We start from the raw sequence: 27,123 nt of genomic DNA on the forward strand, positions 1-27,123 counted from the left end.
GGATTGAGGTGCCAGTGCTGAAAGGAAAGCAAGATCACTTTGGCTTAGGATACAAGCCAGACAGAGGATAGAGAAAGAAGGAGCTAGAAAAAAGACAGGAAAGAAGAATGGCGCGTCTAAGTGGGGAGGAAACCAAAGGGGAGCCAATGATAATTCCACACGTATTCAAAACCTTTGTATCTGGAGGAGTTATTCATGCTAAGAGAAAGATACTGGTTAAGGAAAGCATTGAAGAGACGTTGGGAAATATGCACATCAATGCCATTCATGAGCATGTGAATGAAGAGAGGAGGTGGTTAGATATTCGTCCTTATGAGCCTGAGAGTGTTCTAGACAATTAGACTGCGGAAGAAATACCCAAAGTCTTTAGAACCGTCTCAGAGTAATATTAAGAACAAACTTGTTGTTTTAGCCTAGAAATAACAAGAATTCTTTTGTGAAATAAGCTTATGTTTGAATATCATTATTTTAATAAAAAAACATCTTTGCAATTGTTTCGAGAAAATATTCTTTCATTCTTTCCATACAAGTAAATATATTCGTTCATTTATAATCATTGCAAAAGTAATTGTACATAAATTCATACATTCTTTTGTAACCATATTAGGTCCCTATATATCAATGACGTGAATGACACCGCTACGAACTCAGAGTGTCCTTTTGAACGAAACATGTGTTTAGAGGGATCGCATGACTTTGAAGGTGATGAAGATTGTGGTTTATCTCTGGACTTGTTGAGGATGGTAGAACAAGAAGAAAAACAAATCCTACCTCATAAAGAATCAGTAGAAATTGTGAGCTTGGAAGAAGGAAAAGAGGTGAAAATTGGAACTGAGATTTCCGCAAGGACAAGACGAGACCTCATTGAATTACTCCAAGAATTCAAAGATGTCTTCAAGTGGTCATACCAGGATATGCCCGGATTGAGTACTGACATTGTAGTGCATCGCTTCCCTATAAGGGAGAATTGCAGGCCAGTTCAATTGAAGCTTAGAAGAATGAGGCCTGATATTGTGCTTAAAATAAAAGAGGAGGTCAAGAAGCAGTTTGATGCTGAGTTTTTACAGGAGGTCAAATATTCTGAATGGGTAGCCAACATCGTTCCAGTTCCTAAAAAAGATGGAAAAGTACGAATGTGTATGGATTACAGAGATTTGAACAAAGCAAGCCCAAAGGATAATTTCCCACTGCCACATATTGATACTTTGGTCGATAATACGGCGTGATATTCGCTGTTTTCTTTCATGGTTGGGTTCTCAGGATATAATCAGATAAAGATGCATCTGGAGGATATGGGAAAGACTACATTCATTACTTTGTGGGGAACATTTTGCTATAAAGTAATGCCATTCGAATTAAAGAATACGGGAGCAACATATCAGAGAGCCATGGTAGCCTTGTTTCATGATATGATGCACAAAGAAATTGAGGTGTATGTTGATGATATGATCGCCAAATCCAGAACAGAGGAAAAGCATGTACAGGTCCTAAGAAAATTGTTCTTAAGACTAAGGAAGTTTCAGCTCAAGCTTAATCTGACAAAATGCACTTTTAGAACCAGGTCAGGAAAGTTATTGGGCTTCATAGTCAGTGAAAGAGGAATCGAGATTGTCCCAGACAAAGTCAAGGCAATACAAGATTTACCACCACCACGTACTCAGAAAGAAGTTCGAGGTTTCTTAGGAAGACTGAATTACATTGCTAAGTTCATTTCACAGTTGACCGAGAAATGTGATCCCATATTTCGCCTTCTGAAGAAACATAATCCTGATGTCTGGAATGAAGAATGCCAGAAAGCCTTTGAAAAGGTAAAGCAATACTTATCCAACACTCCAGTGCTGTCACCACCTAGCCCAGATAGACCCTTGATTTTGTATTTGACGGTGTTCGATAACTCCATGGGATGCGTGCTGGGTCAACATGACGCGACTGGAAAGAAGGAAAAGGCGATATACTATCTCAGTAAGAAATTCACTGATTGTGAAATGAGATATTCGCCTATCGAAAAACTATGTTGCGCCTTGATTTGGACAACCAAGAGGTTGAGGCAATACTTACTCTATCACACGACTTGGCTAATTTCAAAATTAGACCCTTTAAAGTAAATGATGGAATCAACAAATGTGATGGAAGAATGGCTAGATGGCAAATCTTGCTTTCCGAGTTTGATATAGTATATGTAAGCCAGAAGGCCATCAAAGGGAGTGCGATAGCAGATTTCTTGGCTAGCAGATCTCTAGAACATTATGAGCCTCTGGACTTTGATTTCCTGAATGAAGATTTGATGTATGTGGCAAATGCTGAAGAAAATCCCCAAGAAAATCATTCTTGGAAATTAAACTTTGACGGAGCATCGAATGCGTTAGGCAATGGGATTGGGGCAGTCTTGGTATCTCAAAATGGAGATTATCATCCTTTCACCAGTAAATTAGACTTTGATTGCACTAATAACATGGCTGAGTACGAAGCTTGCATCATGGGTATCCGGGTAGCCATAGAGCGAAGAATTAAAACACTAGAAGTATACGGAGACTTAGCATTGGTAATATACCAACTAAGAGGGGAATGGGAGACAAGAGACCCTAAGTTGATCCATTATCGGAGATTGATTCTGGAATTGATCGAAGAATTTGACAACATTACATTTTGTTATCTCCCACGGGAAGAAAATCAGATGGCTGATACTTTGGCCACTTTAGCCTCCATGATTAAAGTGAATAGATTAGAGGACATGAAGCCCATTCAAATTAGTATTTATGAGATCCCAGCCCACTGCTATAGCATTGAAGAAGTGGAGAATGATAATCGTCCTTAGTACCAAGATATATTGCTATATGTGAAGAATCGTGAATATCCTATTCAGGCAACGGAGAATGATAAGAGAACATTGAGGAGACTAGCTATTAACTATGTCTTAGATGGAGAAATCCTGTACAAAAAGGGAAAGGATCGAGTACTGTTGAGGTGCGTGGATGCTGTAGAAGCTAAGGAAATTTTAGAAGAAGTTCATGAGGGTGTTTGTGGAACGCACGCTAATGGATTCACCATGGCTAGACAGATTATGAGATTCGAATATTACTGGTCCACCATGGAAAGAGATTGCATCAATCATGCCAAGAAATGCCATAAATGCCAATTTTATGGGGATAAAATGCACACGCCTCCTTCTCCTCTTTATGTTATGACTTCTCCATGGTCTTTCTCCATGTGGGGTATGGACGTCATTGGACCAATATCACCGAAGGCTTCTAATGGACATCGTTTCATTTTTGTGGTTATTGACTATTTCACTAAGTGGGTAGAAGCAGCCTCATATGCTAATGTCACGAAGTCGTGATCGATAAGTTTTGAAGAAAGAGATCATATGTCGATATGGAATACCTGAAAGAATCATATCTGACAATGCGCTGAATCTGAATAATAGCACAATAGCGGAAGTCTGTAGTCAGTTCAATATTAGACACCATAATTCATCACCATATCACCCAAAAATGAATGGTGCAGTGGAGGCGGCCAACAAGAATATCAAGAAAATTGTGGCGAAAATGGCTGAAACTTACAAAGATTGGCATGAGAAGTTACCATTTGCTCTTCTTGCTTACCGAACATCTGTCAAGACTTCTATTGGGGCAACACGTTTTTCTTTGGTTTATGGAATGGAGGCAGTTTTACCCATTGAAGTTGAAATTCCTTCTCTCCGAGTATTGCCTGAGCTAAGGTTGGATGAGGCAGAATGGATCCAATCTCGGTATAATCAGTTAAATCTGATAGAAGAAAAAAGACTAAAAGCTATTCATCATGGTCAACTGTATCAGAAGCGAATGATGCGAGCTTATAATAAGAAGGTTCGTCCCTGACAATTTCGTGAGGGGGATTTGGTTTTGAAAAAGATCCTCCCTTTACAAAAAGATTTCAGAGGGAAATGGATGCCAAACTAGGAAGGACCTTAGTTGTAAAAAAGGCTTTTTCTGGAGGCACTTTGATTTTAAGTGAAATGGATGGTAAAAACTTACTGAATCCTATAAATTCTGATTCAGTCAAGAAATATTTCACTTGAGGGAAAAAGAGGAATCAAAGTGAAAACCCGCAAAGGGAGCTTTGATCCGTAAAAAAAATGGAGAGGCCAAGGCGAAGACCCGAAAAAAGGCACTTTGAGACCAAAAGGGGTTTGAGTTGAAAACCCGAAAAGGGCGGCTCAAACACTGTCAGATTGGGGCATATAGTGATCTTGCTACACTTAAGTCAACAAGGAAAGGATATGCGACGTCTTGGGGGCATCGAAAAAGTGCAGTAAATCCCCTAAACACATGTTAAATTCAGAATGGTTCTTGGTTTGCGTGGAGAATTTCAAACGGCGATATCCAAGGCTCCTAATCTTTATATAACTTGTACTGAGTTTTTTTTTCTTGTAAATACTTCATTCTTCGATGTTCCTGAATACTTTTTATTTTCAAGACACTTGCTATCAATAAATTCCTTTCTATTATTCGAGTTATGACCTGAATTAATTCATCTCTTACTCAGTATTTTTGATCTTTGCACAAGCATGTCGCGTTAGAACAATGATCGATAGACTAATAAACTTTCACAAAAGAAGTTTTGCATATTACTCTGGGAATTTCTAAATATTTTAGTAACCTGAAACAGGACTATTGTTTAGAACGCACCCAGTTCAAAAGTTAAAGAGCCTAAGAAGGAAAAAGTCTAAATTAAGACTGTTTTTTCGAATTTGGTTGCCTAAATATCGAATAAGATGGCAAGAAGTCTTGATGGGGTAGGAAGGAGTCCCCTATGGAAAGAAAACCCCTCATTTGTGCATGAGCCTTTGGTACGACACCTTGGGAATGGTGTAAGGAGACCAGAGAGATTTAAATCCTGTATCATTGAATTGTGATAGGAGAGGATTGAGGAAAAGCCATATATTTCTACCCTTGGGTTACAGTGAGAGAAAATGATACAAATTTTGGCATCCCAGTGGATTGAACTTTAAAGTTTACGGTAGGGGGCAATTTGATTAAGTGTTTCTTTAGAGATGACAGCCAAGCAGAAGGCGTCAGCAATAAAACCTTAATAAACTTTAAGAAATTATAACTTGAGTGATAATTCTCAAAAATGACATTCTGCATCCATTCAAATGTCATTCATACATGTCTAGTTAGGAGCATTGAATTCATTTTGATCATAACATCCTAATCACTAGGCATAATTTCATAAAATCAAAGGTCATGTTCCCCCGAGAACGGATCGGTGGCCGATAATCCTATCTCCTTAAAGTTGTAGTGGAGCGGATTAAAATCTTGGATCTTATCTCTCTGAAGTTGCAGAGAGCAGATCGCATCTAGTCTTATCTCCCTGAAGTTGCAGTGGAGCAAACTAAGTAAGGTGTCTTATCCTCCGAAGTTGCAAGTAAGCGCATCAAGATGGCAAACATTATCTCCCTGAAGTTGCAGTGGAGCAGGTTAAAGCCGATAATCCTATCTCCTTAAAGTTGTAGTGGAGCGGATTAAAATCTTAGATCTTATCTTTCTGAAGTTGTAGAGAGCAGATCGCATCTAGTCTTATCTCCCTGAAGTTACAGTGGAGCAGACTAAGTAAGAAGGTCTTACCCTCCTGAAGTTGCAGTGAGGCAGACTGAAGATGGCAAACCTTATCTCCTTGAAGTTGCAGTGGAGCAGGTTAAAGCCAATAATCCTATCTCCCTGAAGTTGCAGTGAAGCGGATTAAAATCTTGGATCTTATCACTCTGAAGTTGTAGAGAGCAGATCGCATCTAGTCTTATCTCCCTGAAGTTGCAGTGAAGCAGACTAAGTAAGTAAGTCTTATCCTCCTAAAGTTGCAGTGGGGCAGACTGAAGATGGCAAACCTTATCTCCCTGAAGTTGCAGTGGAGCAGGTTAAAGCCGATAATCCTATCTCCCTAAAGTTTTAGTGGAGCGGATTAAAATCTTGGATCTTATCTCTTTGAAGTTGCAGAGAGCAGATCGCATCTAGTTTTATCTCCCTGAAGTTTCAGTGGAGCAAACTAAGTAAGCAGGTCTTATCCTCCTGAAGTTGCAGTGAGGCAGACTGAAGATGGTGAATCTTATCTCCCTGAAGTTGCAGTGGAGCAGATTAGAGCCGATGATCCTATCTCCCTAAAGTTGCAGTGGAGCTGATTAAAACCACAGATCTTATCTCTCTGAAGTTGCAGAGAGCAAATTGCATCTAGTCTTATCTCCCTGGTGTTGCAGTGGAATGGATCGAAGCACCAAAGCTTATACCACTGAAGACGTAGAAGGTTAGAATGAGGCTACTTGAAGAAGAAGAGCGCCAGGGTCCAGCATGACCAGGCAAATTTGGGCATTTTGATAGTCTTTGCTTTGTTCCTGTTACATGATAACGAGCAAAGAGCGACAGCTGTAATGCCTAAATTTAGCCCATCTCTTAATAAATAAAAATAAATAATAAAGTTCCAGTTTGTCTTTACAAAACCAAATCCAAAACAAATAATCGGCCCAGAATACATGGCCCAAATTGAAGCAAAACAGAGGCCCAAGTGTAGTGGCCCAAAAATGGTGGCAGAAACCCTGGGGTTTCTAGGGGGAGCCTCGCACCGCCACCAGGATCTTCACGTTCGCGCCGCAGCCCCGATCTTCACCTGCAGCAAGCAACAAATAGCAAATATGGAAAGCAAATCAAAGATTTGTAAATAAAGAAACATGATTTGTTTCTTTTTTAGATCTATTTCATTCGGCTATAAAAAGCCATTATAACGTTGTAAAAAGGGGGATTCGAAATCAATAAAAAAGGCACGATTATATTCACAACGAAACAGAGAATACAATACAGAGTAAGAATCAGTCCAAAGGTTTACTTTTATATTTTTTATTCGCATTATTTTAATCTACTGTTATTTTTATTTTTATTTTTTAATCTGTATATAAATAAAACAAAATAAAAAGAAAGAAACCACCTTTCTTTGGACTCCGAAGCGGCGCTGAAGCGTTTAAGGGAGCCTCGTCGAGGATCGGTGGCCAGAAACCGTAGCGTTTCCTTGACATCCTTGCGGTTTTCGTCGATATTTTGAAAGCTCCAAACCCAGATTTGGGTTTAGAAAGGCTGAATGAACTGAACGGGGAATTTTCCTTTTCCGCCATCATGGTGGCGGCACGGCGCCGAGATCGATGGGTGGCCAGGTGTGACCACCGATGACCGGACGACTGGAAAGGGAGGAGAGCTTTTTTTTGAAGTTTTTGGAAGTTTTTTAAAAAAGAGATGGAAAATGATTTTTTTGAACAAATTTTTGGCTTAAATAGCCTAGTGAAACGACGTCGTTTCACCAGGCCTCCCCAGATACCAAAACGATGTCGTTTTGGGGAGGCCGACCTGGCTCCGACCCGACCCGGCCTAGGATCCGAGTGTTTTTTTAGCGGAGGAGCAAATTACGCTTTTAGCCCCTCCGCCTTTTACTATATTTCCAATTAAGTTTTTTTTTTAGATTTACCCTTTTATTAATTTCAATTTCAATTTGGTCCAATTTGCAACGGCGCTGCTTTTAGAGGAGAAGGGATAATTTCCTTTCCAACCCTCTCGTATTCTTGGCGCTGCTCGATTTGGTCCTCCGACTTCAATTATTTACGGATTTGCCCTTATACTTGTCTATAGTTCAATTTAGTTTTTTTATTATTTTCTTCATTTTTAATTAATTGATAATGTAATTTATATATATATATGTAATTATTTTTATCTATATATGTATATATATATTTTGTTTTTTAATGAATATTTTCTATATATGAATATTTTATATTTATACGTATATATTTATGTTTTCAAAATGATTAAATATTTACTTATTTTATTATTATTATTATTATTATTATTATAATATTAGTATAATTATGTCTTTTATTTATTTTCATAAATGCATTATAGATTTTGCTATATGTAAATTTTATAATTCTAGATTTTATGTGTAAATCCACTTGTTTTTTTAAAAAGGGTTCAATATATATTATGTACCTTTTATTCTTTATTTTTCTTTCATTTGTTTATTGACTTATGTTTTTTCATTTATATTTTGTTCATTTATTTGATATTCTTGCACGTCAATGGTTATTTCTTTTATGTATGTTAGTTTTATTTATTTATATGTTTACATTATTTCTATGCCATTGTAATATTTATTATTGCATTGTATATTTAATGTAGCATCACATCATTTTTTTACTCGATTTAAAACTTTTCAAAATTGAGATAATGCTTGTATTTAGGATTTTTCAAGGAAATTGAGCCCTAACGTATTGGGTTCTGATTTTCTTCGGTTAAATCTAACAATCGAGCATTTCTCTTTAATAAAAAAATAAGAACTTATTATTGGGAATTCAATACGTTGTGTCCTAACGTATTGGATGTGACGCATTGATTTCTCGAAATGAAGATTTTTTCTAAAAAATAATAAAGGAAATATTCCGAGTTTGGGATTTTGGAGGAATTGTGCCCTAACGTATTGGGCCGCGATTTCTTATATCTTGAATAAATAGATATTCTTTTAAATTTTTATTACACGAGTATTCTGGCCTAATTCATTTTTGAGGAAATTAGAATGTCGTGCCCTAACGCATTGGGTGTGGCATTTTCTTTCTCTGAAATGATAAGGGTCTTAATACGTAACGTTTTTAAGTTTTTGCTAAGGATTATATTTTTCAAATTTTCGACATTAAGACATTAATTAATTAACTAGGTACCAATTTTTGGGCGTTATGAGGGTGCTAATCCTTCCTCATACGTAACCGACTCCCGGACCCATTTTTCTAAAATTCGTAGACCAAAGTCATTTTTAGGTGACCCAATCACACCTTAATAAAAGATTGGTGGCGACTCCAAATTTTCATCGACAACTAATTTTTCTTTGTTTTTTTCAAAAGATAAAAAAATGGTTTCGACACCCTCTCTTGAAAAAGAGCCTTTTAATATCCTTGGGAGCAGCCTTAGTCAACTTTGTTGGGATTAAATTGCTTAGTTGTGACAGCAATCTAGAAGAACGAAAGAAGGAGCAAACGGTTTATGCCTCAAGAATTTCCAAAATCGGCTGGAGTTTTCACTTCCCTTATCAATCTTTTGTTTTGTTCAATTCATAAACATGATTTCAATTAAGCATTTGATTTTCAATAATATCATGATTGCTTAAATTCATTTATGTTGGAATGATCTAATTTCCTTAGTTTGTTTTATTTAATTTTGTTAAGAGATGTTCTATGATTTTTTATCTTTTTATTCATACAATTAAAATCGTGATTAAGTTTCATTGCATTAATGAATGTATGAATTAATTAATTAATTAATTAATTAATTAATCTGAACATGGTTTTAATTAATTGACATAATATTTGTATGGTGTAATGTTTAATTATGAAGGACTAAATCGTAATAATACCAAAACTATTATTACCTTACATAACTCAGTAAATTGTTTTACTTCTAAATGTTAAGTCTTTTAAACATAGAAATATGTGAGAGAGGTTTAATAATTAATTAAGTTAAATATTTTACTAAGTGTGATTAGGGTTAATAAATGATCGATTTAGCCATCTTTTGATAAATTGAGTAATTCTAACTTAGGAAGGATTGTTGTTCTAACACTTATATGCCATTGTGATAAACTCTTAAGACTTGCCTAATTTTATGTGTTTAATTTCGTACTTAGATAATTTTAGTTTACTAAATTAGATAGTTAATTCACTTTATTTAATTACATCGCATTTCCAACCGACATTATTTTACCCTAGACAATTTGTTCAAGTTATAGTTTTTGACAAACATTTGCTTGTTTAGTCTTTGTGGAGATGATAACTTGAAATACTTATCACTTTATTACTTGATACAATTGTGTACACTTGCACATTTCAATCGTTCCAATTTGCGGACTCTTCTATTAAGCTATCCGCCAACCCCAAATGTTTTGGGCGAACTCGTTAGTTCACAGCTCAATAGATTTATTTTTGTGTTTAATATATTACAATGGCTCGATTAGTAAATTTAGAGTTTAGTTTAGACCTAGTTAGAACTAAACTAGGGTGCTGTAGATGATTAGATTTTTAATTATTTTCTTTTCGAACTTCTAGAGTGATCGTGGGATCCTCTGACTTCCATTAAGTTTTGTTCTTTGATGTCTTTACTATATAAGGATATCTAGCTAGCATGTTTTTACGTTTTTACTTCTGCTTCTTCTTCTTCCTTGCATTCTTCACTAAATATTTAGAAATTTCTAAGTTGGAATCATTAACGAGGAGCTTCTAGTATCTAGTTGACACCATTGTTAGTATCAGTTTACTGGTAATTTCTGATGAACCCTTAGGTTATTATCGAAGGAATTTATGTATTTACAGTAAAGCATGCATAGGTTTTAAAACTGCTTGTGAGGAAGGAAACTTCCTGATTCTGGGTTACATGCTACCGATTCATGTATGCATGTTAAATTTCAATAGTTTAATGATCTGATAGATATATTTATCTCTCTTTTAGCTTAAGAAGCTAATGAAGGTCTAAACAATAAGGGTAAGTGACCTACTGAGTAGATTATTGTAGTAGACTTTCTGGTGAGTTCATTCTTACTTACGTGTGTTATAAATCCTCTTGTGGTATTAATTTGTGTAAGGTAAGTGTTCCCTCTCAATAACGTAAGGTGTGGTGTATGGTTTTGTGATGTTAAACCAGTATTGTCAACGTGAGTTGTGTCAGTTCATGTTTCAATGTAAAATAACCTCCTTACTGTACAAACCCAATACTATCTATACGTGAAATATGATATGTGATAAAGGAAAAAGAGATATGTTTGTGATGCCTCTGATGTGGCAGGTATATTGTAAACTGGATTGGCAGATCACGAGAAAACATGTTCAGCTAAACAGAAATCATATGAGGAGTTAAGGGGTTGAGTATATGCATATGAATATGACTAATTGATATGGTTCTAATTCTAAATTCTGGGTTTGAGATTGGCACGAGTATAAGTCATGTGCAAAACATGCTTATTGTATTAGGTTATGGTTAAATGGGCGGATAGTGTCTACCCATGAGTCGTGTTAAGTTGATAGATAGAGTCCATCTAAGAACTATGAACGCCATTGGATGTATTATGTTTAGTATGTATAAACCTTTCCGAAAGGTTGAGTATCGTTATGAGTAATGCTTGTCTACCAGTAGTATCCCTATATATTGTTTGTGTTACCTTTATAAATAGAACTCACTAAGTTTGTTTGAACTTATTATGTTAATCTTTCCTTCTCAGGCATGTTGATTGAAGAAAGAGATTTTGTAGAAGGGGACTATGCTAAAGTTACTGTTGGTAGTGAGACACTTGCCTATTTCTGTATCATGCATGACATTTTGGGAGGGTGGCATGTATACCTATTTGTAACCAACTTTGTAATAATTTACGTCTTTCACTAAAACTCTGTTTTCTTAGATATTTTGTGTACTCCTGAAATATATATTAACTCTTATTTACTATGGTTTATTAGATCATCTTTTAGGCGTATACGCCAAACTGTTTTGAATGATGTTTAACTGTCAATGATGCACTTGAAACTTTTGTATGAGAAATAACCCATCTGGCAATTTATATAACTTTATCATCTTTTATAATGCTTCCGCCAAATGTTTGTCTGAAACTGTTTTACTTGGCGCGTAATTGATTTGATTGTTTTGTTATTATTATACTAGGGTTTACGCCAAACTTGGGGTATACGCTGAGACCACAAAGCTTTAAAATTTTCAAGTATTTTTGTCAAATTCATTGAGTTTTTAAGTTGTGACACATAATACTCGGATCTGATAATCGAGTTCAGTGTGGGTGTTACATAAACAAACACGTAGGTGAAAGAAAGTAGTATGTGGAATACCTCTTCATGAGAATCACATCAGCTCTCAAAAAGTTTCAAGACTCTTTTTATATATGATTTTGGACATAAAAATGGCATGTACAGTAGGAGTTTATGATATGTTTAAGTAATAATTAATGACAATATTAGGAAATTACATGGTATTTGGTAATGCAAATGAAAATATGATATTTTGGATGTTAATCTAATATATTTTGAGGGTTAAATATATTATTAAATGTTAGGAAATGATTCAAGAACCCTAAATTGAGCTTAATAAGAATAACATTAAGTATAAAAAATATATTTGATATTTAAGTGACTTAGTGCCAAATGTAACATTCGTTGCTCGGGTTATCGGTTTAATCTGGGTGAGTGGTGTTACAATATGGAGGCTTTGGTATTGGTTGAGTTCTAAGAATTAGTTCAATTTCAAATTCTATTTCCCAATTCGGTGGTCAGTGGCAAAGTCAGAATTTTTTCTTAGAGGAGGCGTAATTAAATTGTATATCTTTATGATAGTAAAAATATATTTTCACCATTTTAATAGTTTATATATTTATCTCAATTTTTTTTCATTTGGGGGGTCAAAATATAATTTTACCATTACTAATTTAAAATTTTATAAATTATAAAGGGCCTAAATGAAAAATTTTCCATTATTGGGGGCCGGGGCTCCTACCAGTCCCCTAGCTCCGCCACTACAGGTGGTAAACCAAGTAAGCCTTCGGGAAATACATCAAAAAAATCCTTGACAATCGAGATATCTTCTAATCATGAGCTTAGATCCACCTATGTGTCATTTTCATAAGCCAGATAGTCTTGACAACCCTTTTTCAATGATTGCATGACAGTTAAGATTGCCACCATTCGAAGTGGAGAATTAACATGTCTGCTCATATAAATAAATTTGTATTGTTCAAGGCAACGAAACATTATCCTCTTTCCATTGCAATCAATGAATGCATGGTGAGTAGACAACCACTTCATCCCTAGTATTACATTGAACTCTTGCATTTGCAATTGTACCAAGTTGGAGATATCTATCGAGACTGCAATTGCTTCTAGTTGTAAAGGTAGATTAAGTTTTAGCCAATAAATTTTTGGATCTATTGTTTTTTTTTTTTTGTCAAAACTCAGACTGATATTATTAATCAATGGCTCAAAGAAAAAGTAGCTAAAAAGCTACCAAACACAACAGCAAAGTAAACGACAAAACCAAAACAAATAAATAGTTGTCCAACATGGGTAATTAAGAAATCCTAGAAATTATCGATCCAGTAATTAAAACAAATAAAACTCATGAGCCTGCAAACAGTATCACTTCAAAATCCAATATCAGCCAGAAGAGCTCTCCTCAATACCTGTAACGACGACATGCAACAGGAGAAATCGATGCTTTGAAAACAGTACTGGAGATTCAAAGAACCTTCTCCAAATTCAAAGCGAAAAAGCCATGGACCTTAGATCCTCTGATTCCAAACCAAACAGTCTTTCACCACCACAATCCTCACAAAATTCGGTACACCATCAACCCAGTTCCCACACACCATTCTTCTCCGACCTTGTAGTGCCAGAACGTGAGCTGCATCATTAACTGCACGGGGCACAAAACTGTAAGTTACCTCATCAAAAAGCAGATTCAATTGATGAATATGATGAGTAATCAGCCTGAGAATCGATTTATCTTCCTCATTTTTCTTAATATTTTTGATGACTGACAAAGAGTCACCTTCCACAATCAGCCGCCTAAAACATATCTGACGCGCGAAGATTAAAGCCCTTTCACAAGCTCGTGCCTCTGCCACAAATGCATCACCAACATCTTCAAACAGATAATTTTCTGCCTCTACAATTTCCCCTTTGTAATCTCTAGCTAAGACTGTTGTTGTAGCAAGCTTCTTTCCTTGAATAAAAGACACATCAAAATTAAGTTTAATGATTCCATAGTCAGGAGGCCTCCAGAGTTCCTTGTCCATAGAAACAGGAAAAGGACAAAGGTTCTCATGAACTAAACAAAGATCTTGTTCATAACCTCTAATAAACCCCAATAATTTTGGCATCGAAAACTTAACCCTTTCGTGAACCAATTTATTTCTGTGAAACCAAAGGCACCATAAAGAGATAGTAATGAGTCGTTTTTTTTTGTCATCTGCTTCGAGGAATGTTTTAACAAAGTGATTTTTATAATCTAGTGAATCTTCAAAAGGAGGGATTTGAACTTGCATCGAATCCCACACACCCTATAAAACCCCACAAGACCACAACAGATGCTCAAAGTTTTCCAGCTCTACCTTATACAGCGGGCACACAGTCTCCTCACAAAAAGTTCTACGCACCAAATTTCCATAATGAGGCACCAGATTATTAAACATCCTCCAAACATGTATTTTAATTTTTCAAAGCCCATAGATCAGTGTAAAATCCTTTGTAATCCTCATCATTAGAGGACGTATGGAAATTGCTCTGTAAAAATTCTGTAATAAGGACTCGATACCCGCTCTTAATTGTGTACTCCCCTGAGCCTTCATACTTCCAGACCAGCATGTCCTCCGGCCTACTTTCAGAAATAGGAATGGAAAAGATTCGATTTGCTGTGTTATCATCAACTAACCTATGGATTAGCTCTCTGTTCCAGGTACTATCCTCATTCATAATTAACAGATTAATCGTTGTCCAAGTAGGTCGAATTTCCTGGACTGGAATTCTGTTGTTCTCCCTTCCAGGTAACCAGGGATTGTTCCAGATATTGATGCGGACACCACTTCTCACCCGCCACAAAATCCCATCTCCGATCAACACCTGAACACTGCAAATGCTTCTCCAGGTTAATGAAGGGTAAGAGCCAACTTTTGCAGTTAGAATATTGGAAGAAGGAAAGTAACGGGCTTTTAAAACCTTGGATAAAAGACAATGAGGTGGGATAAAATGCGCCACACTTGTTTTGCTAATAAGACCTTATTAAACAAAAACAAGTTTTTAAAACCCAGACCTCCCAAACATTTCGGCTTGCATAACGTTTCCCAATTACTTCAATGAATACCCTTTAATGTTTTATTATTCGTCCACCAGAATCTATTCATAGTGCCTTCAAGCGTTCGGCATAACGTCTTTGGCAAAAGAAAACATTGCATAGCAAAAATTGATGTTGCCTGCAAAACTGATTTTATAAATACCTCCTTACCCCTCATTGACAGATAACGCAAGCTCCACCCCTCAACCCATTTTCTGAATCGGTCCACAAAATTAGGAAAAGCCTACTTTTTTCTCCTACCCACCATCATAGGCAATCCTAGGTACTTCTCAGGGTTAGAGGCCAAATGGACCTCTAACAGATTGACTATATCCTCCTGAACATTAGAGACAACATTTGCTCCAAAATAAATAAGGGATTTATCAAAATTCACTCGCTGCCCTGAAACCATTTTATATTCATGGATTACATCACGAACCACCTCATCTCCCTCACATGAGGCATCACCAAATAGGATACAATCATCTGTAAAAAATAAGTGATTAACAAAAAATTTCTCTCTACCTATAGGTGCCCCCAACATCTTCCTTTTATTTTTAGCATCCTGAATAGGTACAGAGAAACCTTCAGGACAAATCAAAAACAGATAAGGGCTAAGAGGATCTCCTTGCTGTAGTCCTCTGGAGGGAGAAAACCAATCACTATTAATTACATTAAGGCTAACCGAGTATGTAACAGAGCAAACACAACGCATAATGAGAACTATCCAATCCATATGAAACCCCAAATATTTCATCATCCCTACCAAAAAGTCCCATTCAACACGATCATACGCTTTACTCATATCAAGTTTAAGCACAAAATTGCCTTTCTTGCCACTCTTCTTCATTTTAAAGAATGAAGGACCTCATAAGCAATCAGCACATTATCTGAAATAAGCCTTTCTGAGATAAAAGCCCCTTGAGCTTCATTAATGCAATTTCCCAGCATATCACTCATACGAATTACCAAGACTTTTGCGATAATTTTGTAAATAACATTACAAAGGCTTATAGGTCTGAAATGCGACATATTTTTCGGCTTATCAATTTTAGGGCTCAAGATAATGCGAGTTTTATTGATATCGCCTATATCAGAATTTCCATTCAGAATGGATAAACAAAATTGAGAAACTTCAGGCCCAATAATATGACAGTATCTTTGGAAAAAGAGAGCCAGAAACCCATCCACACCAGGGGCTTTCAAGGGTGCCATCAACTTAACTGCATAGGCAATTTCCTCATCAGTGAACTATTTTAATAACCTATCATTCATGCAGTGGGTAACTTTTTTCTCAACTAATCCAGACAAATGCTCATCCGAACCCATTTCTGAAGCAGAAAAAAGCTTACCAAAATAGTCAGTAGCAATCTGTAAAAATTCCTCAGATGAAGTAGTCTGCCCACCATTTTCGTCTTCCAGCTCAGAAATTCTACCACGAAAATGTCGTTGCACAGCAACCTTATGAAAATAGCTAGTATTCCGATCCCCATTCTTTAGCCAATTCACACGGGCACGTTGCTCCTAAAATAACTCTTCCTTCTCAGCTTCCAAATTAAGTCCTAATTGGACCTACATAATCTCTGTTAAAATCTCATCAGAAAGATCTTAATTATTAAAGACTATTTAATCTGTCTTCTAAAACAAGCCGGTTACTCTTCTCCTTTCTACTAGTGGACTTGCTCCAATTAAGCATTTAGTGACCCATTTTCTCCAACTTACACAATACACTACCAGAATCTTCTTCCCACGATCTTCTAACAATCCCCTCAAACGAACTATCTAAACACCATTTGGCCTCAAACCTAAAAGACTTCACATGACTGCTTTGACTATTCCATACCACCCCCAAAGTATCTAGGAGAAGGGGATAATGGTCGGAAAAAGAGTGACTCAAATGTTCAAGATGATACCCAGGAAAGAGATTCACCCAATTCAATGACACTACTCCATGATCCAGTCGTTCCCTTATAATCCTAGAAACAAATCGTCCTCGTTCCCATTTGAACCACCGGCTAACAAAGCCTAAGTCATTAAGGTTGCAGTCTTCAAGAACCCTGTGAAATTCCCTTATTTGTCGATCTGATCTGAGTCGACCACCCTTCTTCTCAAAAGAGTTTGTAATCTCATTGACGTCTCTCCCAAAACAACCCAGGGAATAGACTGACCATGATTTAACCGTCGAAGTAAGTCCCACGAAGCTCTTCTACACCTTTCATCCAGATTCCCATAGAACCCCGCTAACCTCCAGATAGCACCACATTCATTATCATGAACTTCAACATCAATGTGAAAATAGGAAAAACTTTTAAGCTGGACCAATGTATTCCCTTTCCAGCCCAACGATAACCCACCTCTTGTACCTATTGCTCCAACATCGATTCCATTCCCAAACCCACACTTTAACCTTACCAGTTCTATTTTTTTAACTTAATTTTGTCTCCATAAGTAACAAAGCTCTTAACTTACTTTTGAGCCTTTTAACTGTTCGTGATCTCCCCAAACCACAAACATTCCAGCTTAGTATTTTCATCGGGCCCGGCTGCTCTGATCATCAGAGCTAGTCGATACATCCATTGAGCCTGATCCTGCATTAGCATCCATAAGAACACGTGAACTCTCCACTATTCTCTGTCACTTTTTACCTTCAGTCAAAGCAATTGGATCATTTTCCTCATCCAATACCAATTCCATGGGCCCATAAACGAGCCCATCAGTAGTCAAATCATCATTACTCCCATCACGCCCCTTGATTGATTTACAAATACCTTGATTTTGAATAGATCCCAAAGGGATTAGATTAGGATTTGAATTCAAATTCCCAACAAAACCCCTAGAATTATGCCCTAAATCTTTCCTCGCATTTAACGAGTTACCATGCCTGAAACTTGCTAAGTTTTCTTCTCTACACGGTGACCCATCTGTTGTCCATAACCACCTACTCACCACTATATTCTGATACCTTACTACCGCACGTAGCGATAAATCGCAGCCAAAAACTATTTTTGATGGTTCAATTGTTAGCCGAAAGGGACAATAGCTCTCCCCATGCCCCAATTCTCCACAAATAAAGCAAAACAAACTTAGCTTCTCATATTTAAACCGAGCATAAACAACCATAGACTTTCCTACCAGATCTTTCTTTTTGCGTTTCAACGGGGCAGTAACGTCTAGGCAAACACAAATACGCAAGTATTTCTGAAGCCCCAAAGTCGGGATGGACGTATCATACTCAATAAATTTTCCACAGAAATCACCAAATTATTTTACCATCGATGCATACATCAGCCCCGGAGGTAATTCGTTGACTTGTAACCAAAACTCAGTATGGTTTAACTCCAACACTGTAGGATTTACCCCAACTGGGACTTTTTGAAGTATAAGTAAATGGTTATTAAAAAACCACGGTATACCAGCAACAACCCTTTCAATATCAACCTCATGAAAAAATTGGAAAAAATACCGTTTCTCCCCTAACTCCGTTATACAAATCCCTTCTATAGGATGCCAAAGATCCGCCATTGTATTACGCAATGAAGGAAAGTGGACAACACTATCTGTTAGGCACCGTCCCACCAGACAGAGTTGATGAGACCACTCACCACTCCTTCGTCCTCTTGGAATCTCCCTCATCATCCAATAATCTCAAATTCGCGAGTGCATCTTCCATCGCAAACACTGCACTTCTCCAATCAAATGAAAAAGGATTTGAGCATAAAACACCCAGAAATTGACAAAGAGAAAACGAAAGAAACCTAAGCCAGAACCACAAAAAAACGTGCCAACCGGCAGACAGAGAAACCCGTGCCAATACTTTTTGGATCTATTGTTAAATAAATCATTTATTAAATAAAACTCTACAAAATAAAATTATTATCCGTATTTCGATTTAACTCTGTTTTCTTTACTTACCTTTATAAAACAATCTTGTTTCAAACTATATTGGAACATGGACAAGGATCAAACAACCGTCTTTTCAGGTAATAGCGTCTCTTCTTGATATAACAAAATTAATATATATATTATATTTATTTATAAGTTATTCATCAACCTCATAAATCATTGGCGAAACCCTAGGTTAGATCCCAGTACTAGGTAAACGCCAATAATTTAGCTTACCTTAGCTTCATTCATATATTATATAAAAAACACAATTCATGAATAAAATATTCCACATGTAGCTGTAACACATATGCAATTTAAATAAATAAAATTATTGCATGATTTTATCACCATTTTATTTAATTATAAGTTGAGCGCAGCGTCGTGACAATTTCGAACAAAAACAAATTATAAATGATAAAAAAAAAAAAAGAGACAATGCATATATGATAAGTAATGCAAAAGAATGAAATGTTAAATAATAATAATAATAATAAAGAAAGAAAGAAATTTATTGAAAATTGGGTTTTGTTGGGCGTGACTGATGATTCTTTTTTTTTAAGCTTTGGTGGCAACTAGAGCGCGTCTAGGGATACTAACAAGGGCAAAAAGTTATCAGTGGCATTTCATCTTCTAGAACCAGTGATGTCTTTTATCCTTGTTAAAAACTTTAGATAATATATAATTTGGTTTTTAAACTTGTTTGTTTACATTTTGTTGGTTTTTACATTTTTTTTATCTGATTCATGAATCTATATTTCCTTAATTAGGGTGATATTTTTTATTAACACTGTTAATTTATATTGATATAATATTGCTAATCAATCTAGAGGAATCATATGTTAGTTTCTCAATACACAACGTGACAAATATAAATTTTAAAAAATAAAAATATGTAAATTAAAATTTTTATTTGACATTTTAAGTTAATAGTGTTAGTTTAAAAATACAAACTTGATTAACCAAATATAAGTGTACAAGCCCAAATATGCCCGGGCCCAAACCCAATAAAACTTGGGCCAAGCTAAACCCAATTACAGGGCCCAATTGGCCTAAAACAGCAGAAACCCTAGCAGCAATTAGCAGCGCCACATGCCCCACGTTCGGCAGCCTTCGCACCGTCCCACGTTCAACACTCCACGCACGCCACACGCTCGTACCTGCAACAACCACGAACTGTAAAGGGTGGAAAAGAGGTTTTCGGGGGTTTTTCTTTTCGTTATTTTGGCTATTTAAAGTCAAATCAAATTTGTAAAAGGGGTTAGCAAATTTTGTACTGGAAAAAAAAGGAAAAAGAAAATACAAGGAAAAAAAAAGCAAGGATTTTGAAGGTGACAGATTTTTATTTTTCTTTGTTCATTTTACTGTTTTTACTTTATTTTGTTTTTCTTTTGTTATCCTAAAACAAAAATAAATAAAGAAAAGAAGGAAAGGAGGACTTACCGTTGGGGTGTCGTCGGAATGCCCTCACATCGCCGTTGCTGGTCGAAAATGGGGCTTGAATGGCTGAAAAGAGAGGAAGCTACAGCGCAACTTCAAATGGCAGAGAAAGGGAATGACTTTAGGGTTTTAAAAATGAGGTTTTATAAGGGTTCAAAAAGAGATATTTTCGCAATTAGTCCTCATGATTTTAGGGTGTTTTTCAATTTATCTCTTTTAAATTTTACTGCACATTTTATTTTTGTTTCAAATTGGTCCAATAGTGTGCAGCGCTTTAGGGCGGGTTGGAAAATTGCTCTTTCGGTCCTTTATCTATTGCACCTGTTTAAATTTACTCCCTTTCTTGTTTTTATTTTCAAATTTAGCTCCCAACTTCTGTTTGGCATTTTAATTTAGTCCTTAATTTGTTTTTTTTAGTTTATTTTTATTATATTGTTTATATTGTTTATTATTATAATTATTATTAAATTATTATTATTGTATTTATATGTGTTCGCCTATATATATATATTAATATACATATATATTATAAATGTTTTAAATATATAGGTAGTACGTATATATATTTTATTACCATATATTTTATTTTTATAGTTCGTCCATATTTTATATACATTCATTTTTATATAATAATATTTATGTTTTCATGTTTTATAATTCATATGTATATACATTTTATAATATGTACATATATTTTGCATTCTTTTCAAGGCTTTTATAAACATTTTCCATGTTTTTATATTTACTAATACATTATATTTATACATTTTAAAAAAAACATGTATTAATATATTTTATGTGTATTTTATTTTATTATTATTTTTATGACTTACGCATTTTTTTCCTTTCCCTCATATTCCTATACGTATTTGCTAAAATTGTTTATATATTATACTTATAAATATGCATAATTTAAATTAAAATATTTGTTTCATATTGCATTAACATTTTTAACATATTTTTAAAATACATTTTGATTTTGTCAAAATATTAAAATCAATTTTTATGATTCAAGGGTTTTCAAAATAAAACGATATTCAAAGTTAGGATTTTCAAGAAAATTGAGCCCTAACGCATTGGGTTCCAATTTTCTTTGTTAATTCCAAATAACCGAGAATATTCGTTATTTAAAATATATAAGTAAAAATCATTTTTGGGAACTTAATTTGTTATGTCCTAACGTATTGGGCATGACATAATTGCTTCCTCGAAATGAAGATTTACTTATAAAGCAAAAGTGATATTCAAAATTGGGATTTTGAGAAATTGTACCAGTAACGTATTGGGTCTCAATTTCTTCGCATGACTTGAACAATTGATTATCATTTTCAAGTTTCATCATTTGAATTTTAAAATCTTTTAACCCTCGACATTAAGACATCAAATAATCAATTTGGTACCGATTTTTGGGCGTTACGAGGGTGCTAACCTTCCTCGTCATGTGAATCGACTCCGAACCCTTTTTCTCGAATTTCGTAGACCAAAATTGTTTTTAAGGTGAGCCGATCACATCTCAATAAAGGATCGGTGGCGACTCCAGTTTTTATTTTTAAAAGTCGACAACTTTTTTTTTTGTTTTCAAAAAAATGGTTTCGACGATAAATATAGATATCAACTAAACATGAAAGATGAAATTGTATATTATTCCTTAAAATTTGAAGCTGATGATTAAATAATCAAAGAATTTAAGCATGAATTGTCATTGCGGACGCATCCATTTCTAACAAAGAAAAGTCCGGCGGTGACAGACACTCCATCGACGCCAACCAATCAGTCACCAGAATATTGATAAAGTTGGTCAGAGTGCTAGAATAACTTCGCATTTCAAAGTCAAAACAGACAATTCCACTGAGGCGATAATTAAGAATACCACCCATTCCTCTGGAAAGGTAAGAGATATGGAAGGAGATAAAGGAATAGTGTGCGTGACTGGAGGGACCGGTTACGTTGGCTCCTGGTTGATCAAACTGCTTCTTGAGCTCGGTTACTCTGTTCATACCACTGTTAGAGCTGACCCAGGTCAAGATCTGTAAACACCCAATTTTAATTTAGTAAAGTTACCTTCTTTTTCTTTTTTATCTCGGTTTCTGCATTGTCGCAGGTAACAAGAGAGACCTTAGCTTCCTCACCAACCTACCAGGAGCAAATGAAAGGCTTAAAATCTTCACAGCAGATCTTAATGATCCCGAGAGTTTTGGTACTGCCATCGAGGGATGCAAAGGAGTTTTCCATGTTGCTGCTCCCATGGATTTCCAGGACAACGAACCCGAAGCAGTTGTGACCCAAAGGTTAATCGATGGAACATTAGGCATCTTGAAGACATGCTTGAGATCAAACACAGTGAAGAAAGTTGTATACACTTCTAGTATTACCGCCGTATATTTCAACAAGATCAAGAATGTGGAGATTATGGACGAGAGTTATTGGAGTGATGTGGATTACATTCGATCAGAAGTTAAGTCATATGTGAGTTCTTATGCCATTACCAAGACTTCGACAGAAAAAGCAGTTCTTGAATTTGCAGAACAACATGGATTGGATTTGGTTTCCATCATTCCTCCTATGGTTCTGGGTCCCTTCATCTGTCCCAAGATGCATGGTCCAGTGCGCACCGCATTGTCTCCCATCCTAGGTATATGTTGAACTTGTTTTTCTTACTTACCATGAATCAATTTAACATACAGATGTAGTTTATCCTATTGATTATCTGTTCAGGGAGTAGGAAAAACAATAATCTTCTTCTCAATCTTGCAATGGTGCATATGGATGATTTGGCAAGGGCATTCATCTTCCTGCTTGAGCATCCTGAGGCAAAAGGAAGGTATAATTGTTCCTCTGATACGGTTACTGCTCCAAAGATAGTTGAAATTCTTTCAACTAACCATCCAGAATTCCCAATTGTAGAGTGAGTAGAATTTTTATTTTTATTCTAATTACAGCTCATGTTATGTTAATTTTTGGAGTAAAAGAAAAGCTTTTAATCCTTGTCATGCAGCACCCTGGAAGGAATTGAAGGTGCTAAATTGCCTGGTTTGTCATCAAAGAAGCTCTTGGATTTGGGTTTCAGATTCAAGTATGGGGTTGAGGATATGTATGATGGAGCTATTAAAAGCTGCAAGGAGAAAGGCCTTCTCTAGTAAGCATAAACACGGTATGGAATCTATAGGAATGATGTTAACTCATTGTTTCATTGCAGGGAGAAAGGAGGCCTGATACAATTCAATCAATAGATGATGCTGATGCAATACTTCTTTTGAAGATTATAGGATTCTTTTGCTCTAATTAAATGAAAATTTAAATGTATTTTTCTGCATTTTTCATGTTTGAATGCTTGTGTTTTCATGGACTTCATACATGCTAGTTTGTTTCGGAGATAATTGTATGCAGTTTCTTGCTTGTCCTGTGAACCCATCACTCTGCCTGTAATTACTTTTCTTTTTATTATAGAGGAATATATTCAGTTGATGGAACCAAATGAAGGGAATATTTCAAATTTGGGTATTAATATCTGATGCAAATACTCTTATAGATAGTACTTTTTAAGGGAGAAATATAATATAGAGATGGAAAGGGGGAAAAGGAATCATTTGTGTGACGGGAAGGTACAGGGTTCATAGCTTCATGGAGCAGTGATTCCTACTTTTGAGGTTGGTCCTTTCGCCCCCTCGCCATTGGGTCTGGTATTAGGTACAAGCTAGTCGTTGACCCCAATTGATAATCACAAAGTTTTTACCGATTCCGTTAAGAGAATATGCACTGTGATGGTGAAACTGCAAGGAACGAACTTGAATATCCAATGATATAAACATAATGATGATGTAGGCCAAGGGCACATATTTTTCCTACTTGAATATCCACCGTAACGCAAGAAGGGAGATGCAAGTGTTCCAAAAGAGGGCTGAAATTCTTTCGGCAAGCATCCAGAGTTCCCAGTGAGCCAAGTTTCTTGCCTCTGCTGTTCCTGTTTTTACCTCAATAATCCGTCCTATAAGTGTTATAAAAGTTATAAGAACCTTTTTTATATAAAAAAGTTTATAAAGTTGATTTGCTATTAAAATAGCTTTCGTAAGTAAACTACAAATTAAGTTTACAAAAGCTATAATAAAAAAATTGTATTGAGAGGCATCTCAAAATAGGTTAATTACATATGGTAATTCATTAATATTATCATCACTTTTCATTTATTTTATTTCATTTTTAATAAATTATTCAAATTGTTATATGTTATTATTTGTAGAAAATATTATATAGTAGATATTGATGATGTAAATACAAAAGATTTTCTTGCATCATATTATGAGGTACGATATTATTTGAGAGAATAAAATTAGACATTAGCACATCAAAGACAACTCACAAACTTTTTAATTTGAGATATTCAAAACTTTGAAATGTGGATGAGAAGACGTTTATTGTTCTAAAAGATGATTTCTCATATTAACACTGCTACCTTAGTATAGTATGAAAAAAGTAAGATTGGATCGTGTTAACATGTTGCATATTTCATAACTTCATTTGTAGGTGAAATTGAGATGATTAATACTTTAAAGAGTACATGGAAAAGAAAATCTTGATAATATTAATGACACAAATTCGATTCGATGAGGAAGAAATTGATGAAGGACCAATAAGTAATGATAAGGAGTATATGTTAAATGTTAGAGAGGAATAACTTAACAAATATGAAATGTTAGAGCAATTAGATAAAATTGCACATTATGTTGATTTTTCTTATTATTTTATTAGAAATCCTATTGTCAATTATTTTCTTGGATTAACATATTGAATACAATGATTTTATTTTAATTTTTGTTACTTATTTAGAATTTTTTCCTCAAGTAACTTTTTATAATAATTAATATTTAAAAAAAGTTAAATTATGTAACTTGTAAATGCAATTTTACTATCAAACACGACATGAAGAACTACAATGTAATTATACTCAGTCAACCAAACCTATTAAATAAATTACATTTTCTTGTAATTACAAGAGGGTATAATTACTACAATAACATTGACATTTTCATCCAATTACTCTGTTGTGTCAAAACGCATCCTAAAATTCTTTTAGATTTTCATTGTTTCACTTCATTCCTGTCACGAAAATACTTTATTCGGCAATACTCAAGAGGGCACTCTTGATAAATTCTAGGGTTATAACTAATATTACAACATTGATTTTAATATTTTAATTTTACTATTTGATTTATTTTTAGATATTTTACACTTTCTACAAGTTACATCAAATAACTATCATCCCTTCAACCCAATCACGTACTTTTACTATATTAAAATTATAATTAGGTTTGGAAATGGTTGGTTAATGAACCAAAAGGGAATCAATACTTGAAAGTTGCCTCAACTTCCAATTTATGTCTAATTTTCGACTTTAAAAGTCATGACATTATTCGAGTCTTTCGATGGTGAAATAACATTTAAGAATGTCTAACCAAAGACGTTAAATAAAGGCGTTTATAGAGAGACAACTTCGTGGTTAAATATATATTATTTTATTTTTAGTTTTAGTTTTAGTTTTAGTTTTATTTTTATTAGTTTTCGTTTTCATTGTTTTGCATGTATAATGTATCTATAGTTTACATAGCACTTTAATTTTATCTCATTTGCATTATTTATTTGTATTTTATTTCAAGTCTTTTCGTTTTTAATTTTTTTTAGTATTTTTGGTGTGTAAAATCAAGTCAGAGGAGCGAATCAGGCATTCAATGAAGTCTAGAAAATTGAACGGGACAAAAAAAGGTTTATTCTTATTTAATATTTTTTTCAAAAAAAAAATCATATTCATATTTATATACATATAGTTATTTATAATAATATTAATAATAAGTTTTGAACTAAAAAGAGAAAAACCAACCCACGTTCCCCCATTCTCTTTCCCCTTCCCCTGCATGCCCAACCTCCCATTTGCTCCCACATCCCGTGCATCCTTCCCTCATTTCCCCCCAAGACCCTAACGCACGCTCGATACATTGGTGCCCCCGCGTTGGTGGGTAGCCCCCTAGCGTGCGAATTTTGACGCCCTAGAATTCGAGTCTCAGTCTTGCCTGACGCCCTCTTGTTTGTTTTGGTGCCTTGACGCACGATTGCACGCTTGTACGTCCGCACCCCTGCACAGGGTGGTGCTTTCGTGTCAACAGAGGCCCTCTCGGTTTGAATATTTTTTTTTTGGTGGAGTAGACAGCCAAACTCATATGTTAAAATTTATATTTGATATTGTACTCTTTATTTGACCTCCTAAATGTCGTTTTACCCGCTTCACTCATTTTTTTTTTCTTTGAAATCGGGTGTAATAAAAGAAAATTTTCAACGATAGTTCAAGGGAGTGACTTTGAAATTTTGGTGAGACTGTTTTAATTTGTTATTTGATTTGCTTATCTCATTAGATTTTCATTGTTGTTAGACTTATTTGTTGAACATTTAGAAAAGAGAGATAGATGCGGCTGCGATCAGTTGCCTTATCAATTAGATTAGTTAAATGCGGCTGCGATCAGTTGCCTTATCAATTAGATTAGTTAAATCTTTAATTGTTTAATTTATTTTAATACTAGTGACGAATTGCATAGTTCGTTTAAGTCGTAATTTATGTTTATGTGGTGTGGATGTGCGATCTAACTTAAATGAATTCCACTAATGTGAGTTTGTTGGTTAGAATTAGGTCTCTCTCATTATTAATATTGTCGGTAAGTTAAATCTTGGACGCTAAATTACAAGATTATTTGTCGGTTAATGAAGTAAATTCAAATGAACTATCTCTTGGTTACTAAACAGGTAAGGAGAGATTGTTTGTCTGACACTGAGTTAGCAACTAGAACTAATTTATTAAAAGCATTGAAGTTATATTTTCGTCAATGATCAAATCCACGAATCAAGCAGAAATTTTACCTTTGGCTAGACTTTTTTACTATTGATT

General features: G+C 35.1%; 1 protein-coding gene and 1 long non-coding RNA gene across 2 annotated transcripts; one reads left to right on the plus strand and one right to left on the minus strand.

The window, feature by feature from the left end:
- Nucleotides 1–19,631: 19,631 nt before the first annotated feature.
- On the minus strand, nt 19,632–20,312 carry LOC128042417 (uncharacterized). Its single transcript, XR_008197781.1, has 2 exons — nt 20,199–20,312; nt 19,632–19,915 (listed from the first exon to the last, which is right to left on the minus strand). It is a non-coding gene; the product is annotated as an uncharacterized LOC128042417 (long non-coding RNA).
- A 1,558-nt stretch (nt 20,313–21,870) lies between these two features.
- LOC105797552 (vestitone reductase) lies at nt 21,871–23,670 on the plus strand. Its single transcript, XM_012627510.2, has 4 exons — nt 21,871–22,214; nt 22,297–22,827; nt 22,911–23,100; nt 23,191–23,670. Exons 1-4 carry the CDS (start codon nt 22,094–22,096, stop codon nt 23,330–23,332), a joined length of 984 nt encoding a protein of 327 aa, XP_012482964.1. The 5' UTR covers nt 21,871–22,093; the 3' UTR covers nt 23,333–23,670.
- The last annotated feature ends 3,453 nt before the right edge of the window (nt 23,671–27,123 follow it).

This window comes from Gossypium raimondii, chromosome 7 (assembly GCF_025698545.1).
Source record: "Gossypium raimondii isolate GPD5lz chromosome 7, ASM2569854v1, whole genome shotgun sequence".
NCBI lineage: Eukaryota > Viridiplantae > Streptophyta > Magnoliopsida > Malvales > Malvaceae > Gossypium > Gossypium raimondii.

Coding starts and splice junctions, on each gene's coding strand:
- LOC105797552 (XM_012627510.2), top strand. CDS start 22,094: ATGGAAGGAGATAAAGGAATAGTGTGCGTGACTGGAGGGACCGGTTAC. Junction 22,215..22,296: donor CACTGTTAGAGCTGACCCAG/GTCAAGATCTGT, acceptor GCATTGTCGCAG/GTAACAAGAGAGACCTTAGC. Junction 22,828..22,910: donor CGCATTGTCTCCCATCCTAG/GTATATGTTGAA, acceptor TTATCTGTTCAG/GGAGTAGGAAAAACAATAAT.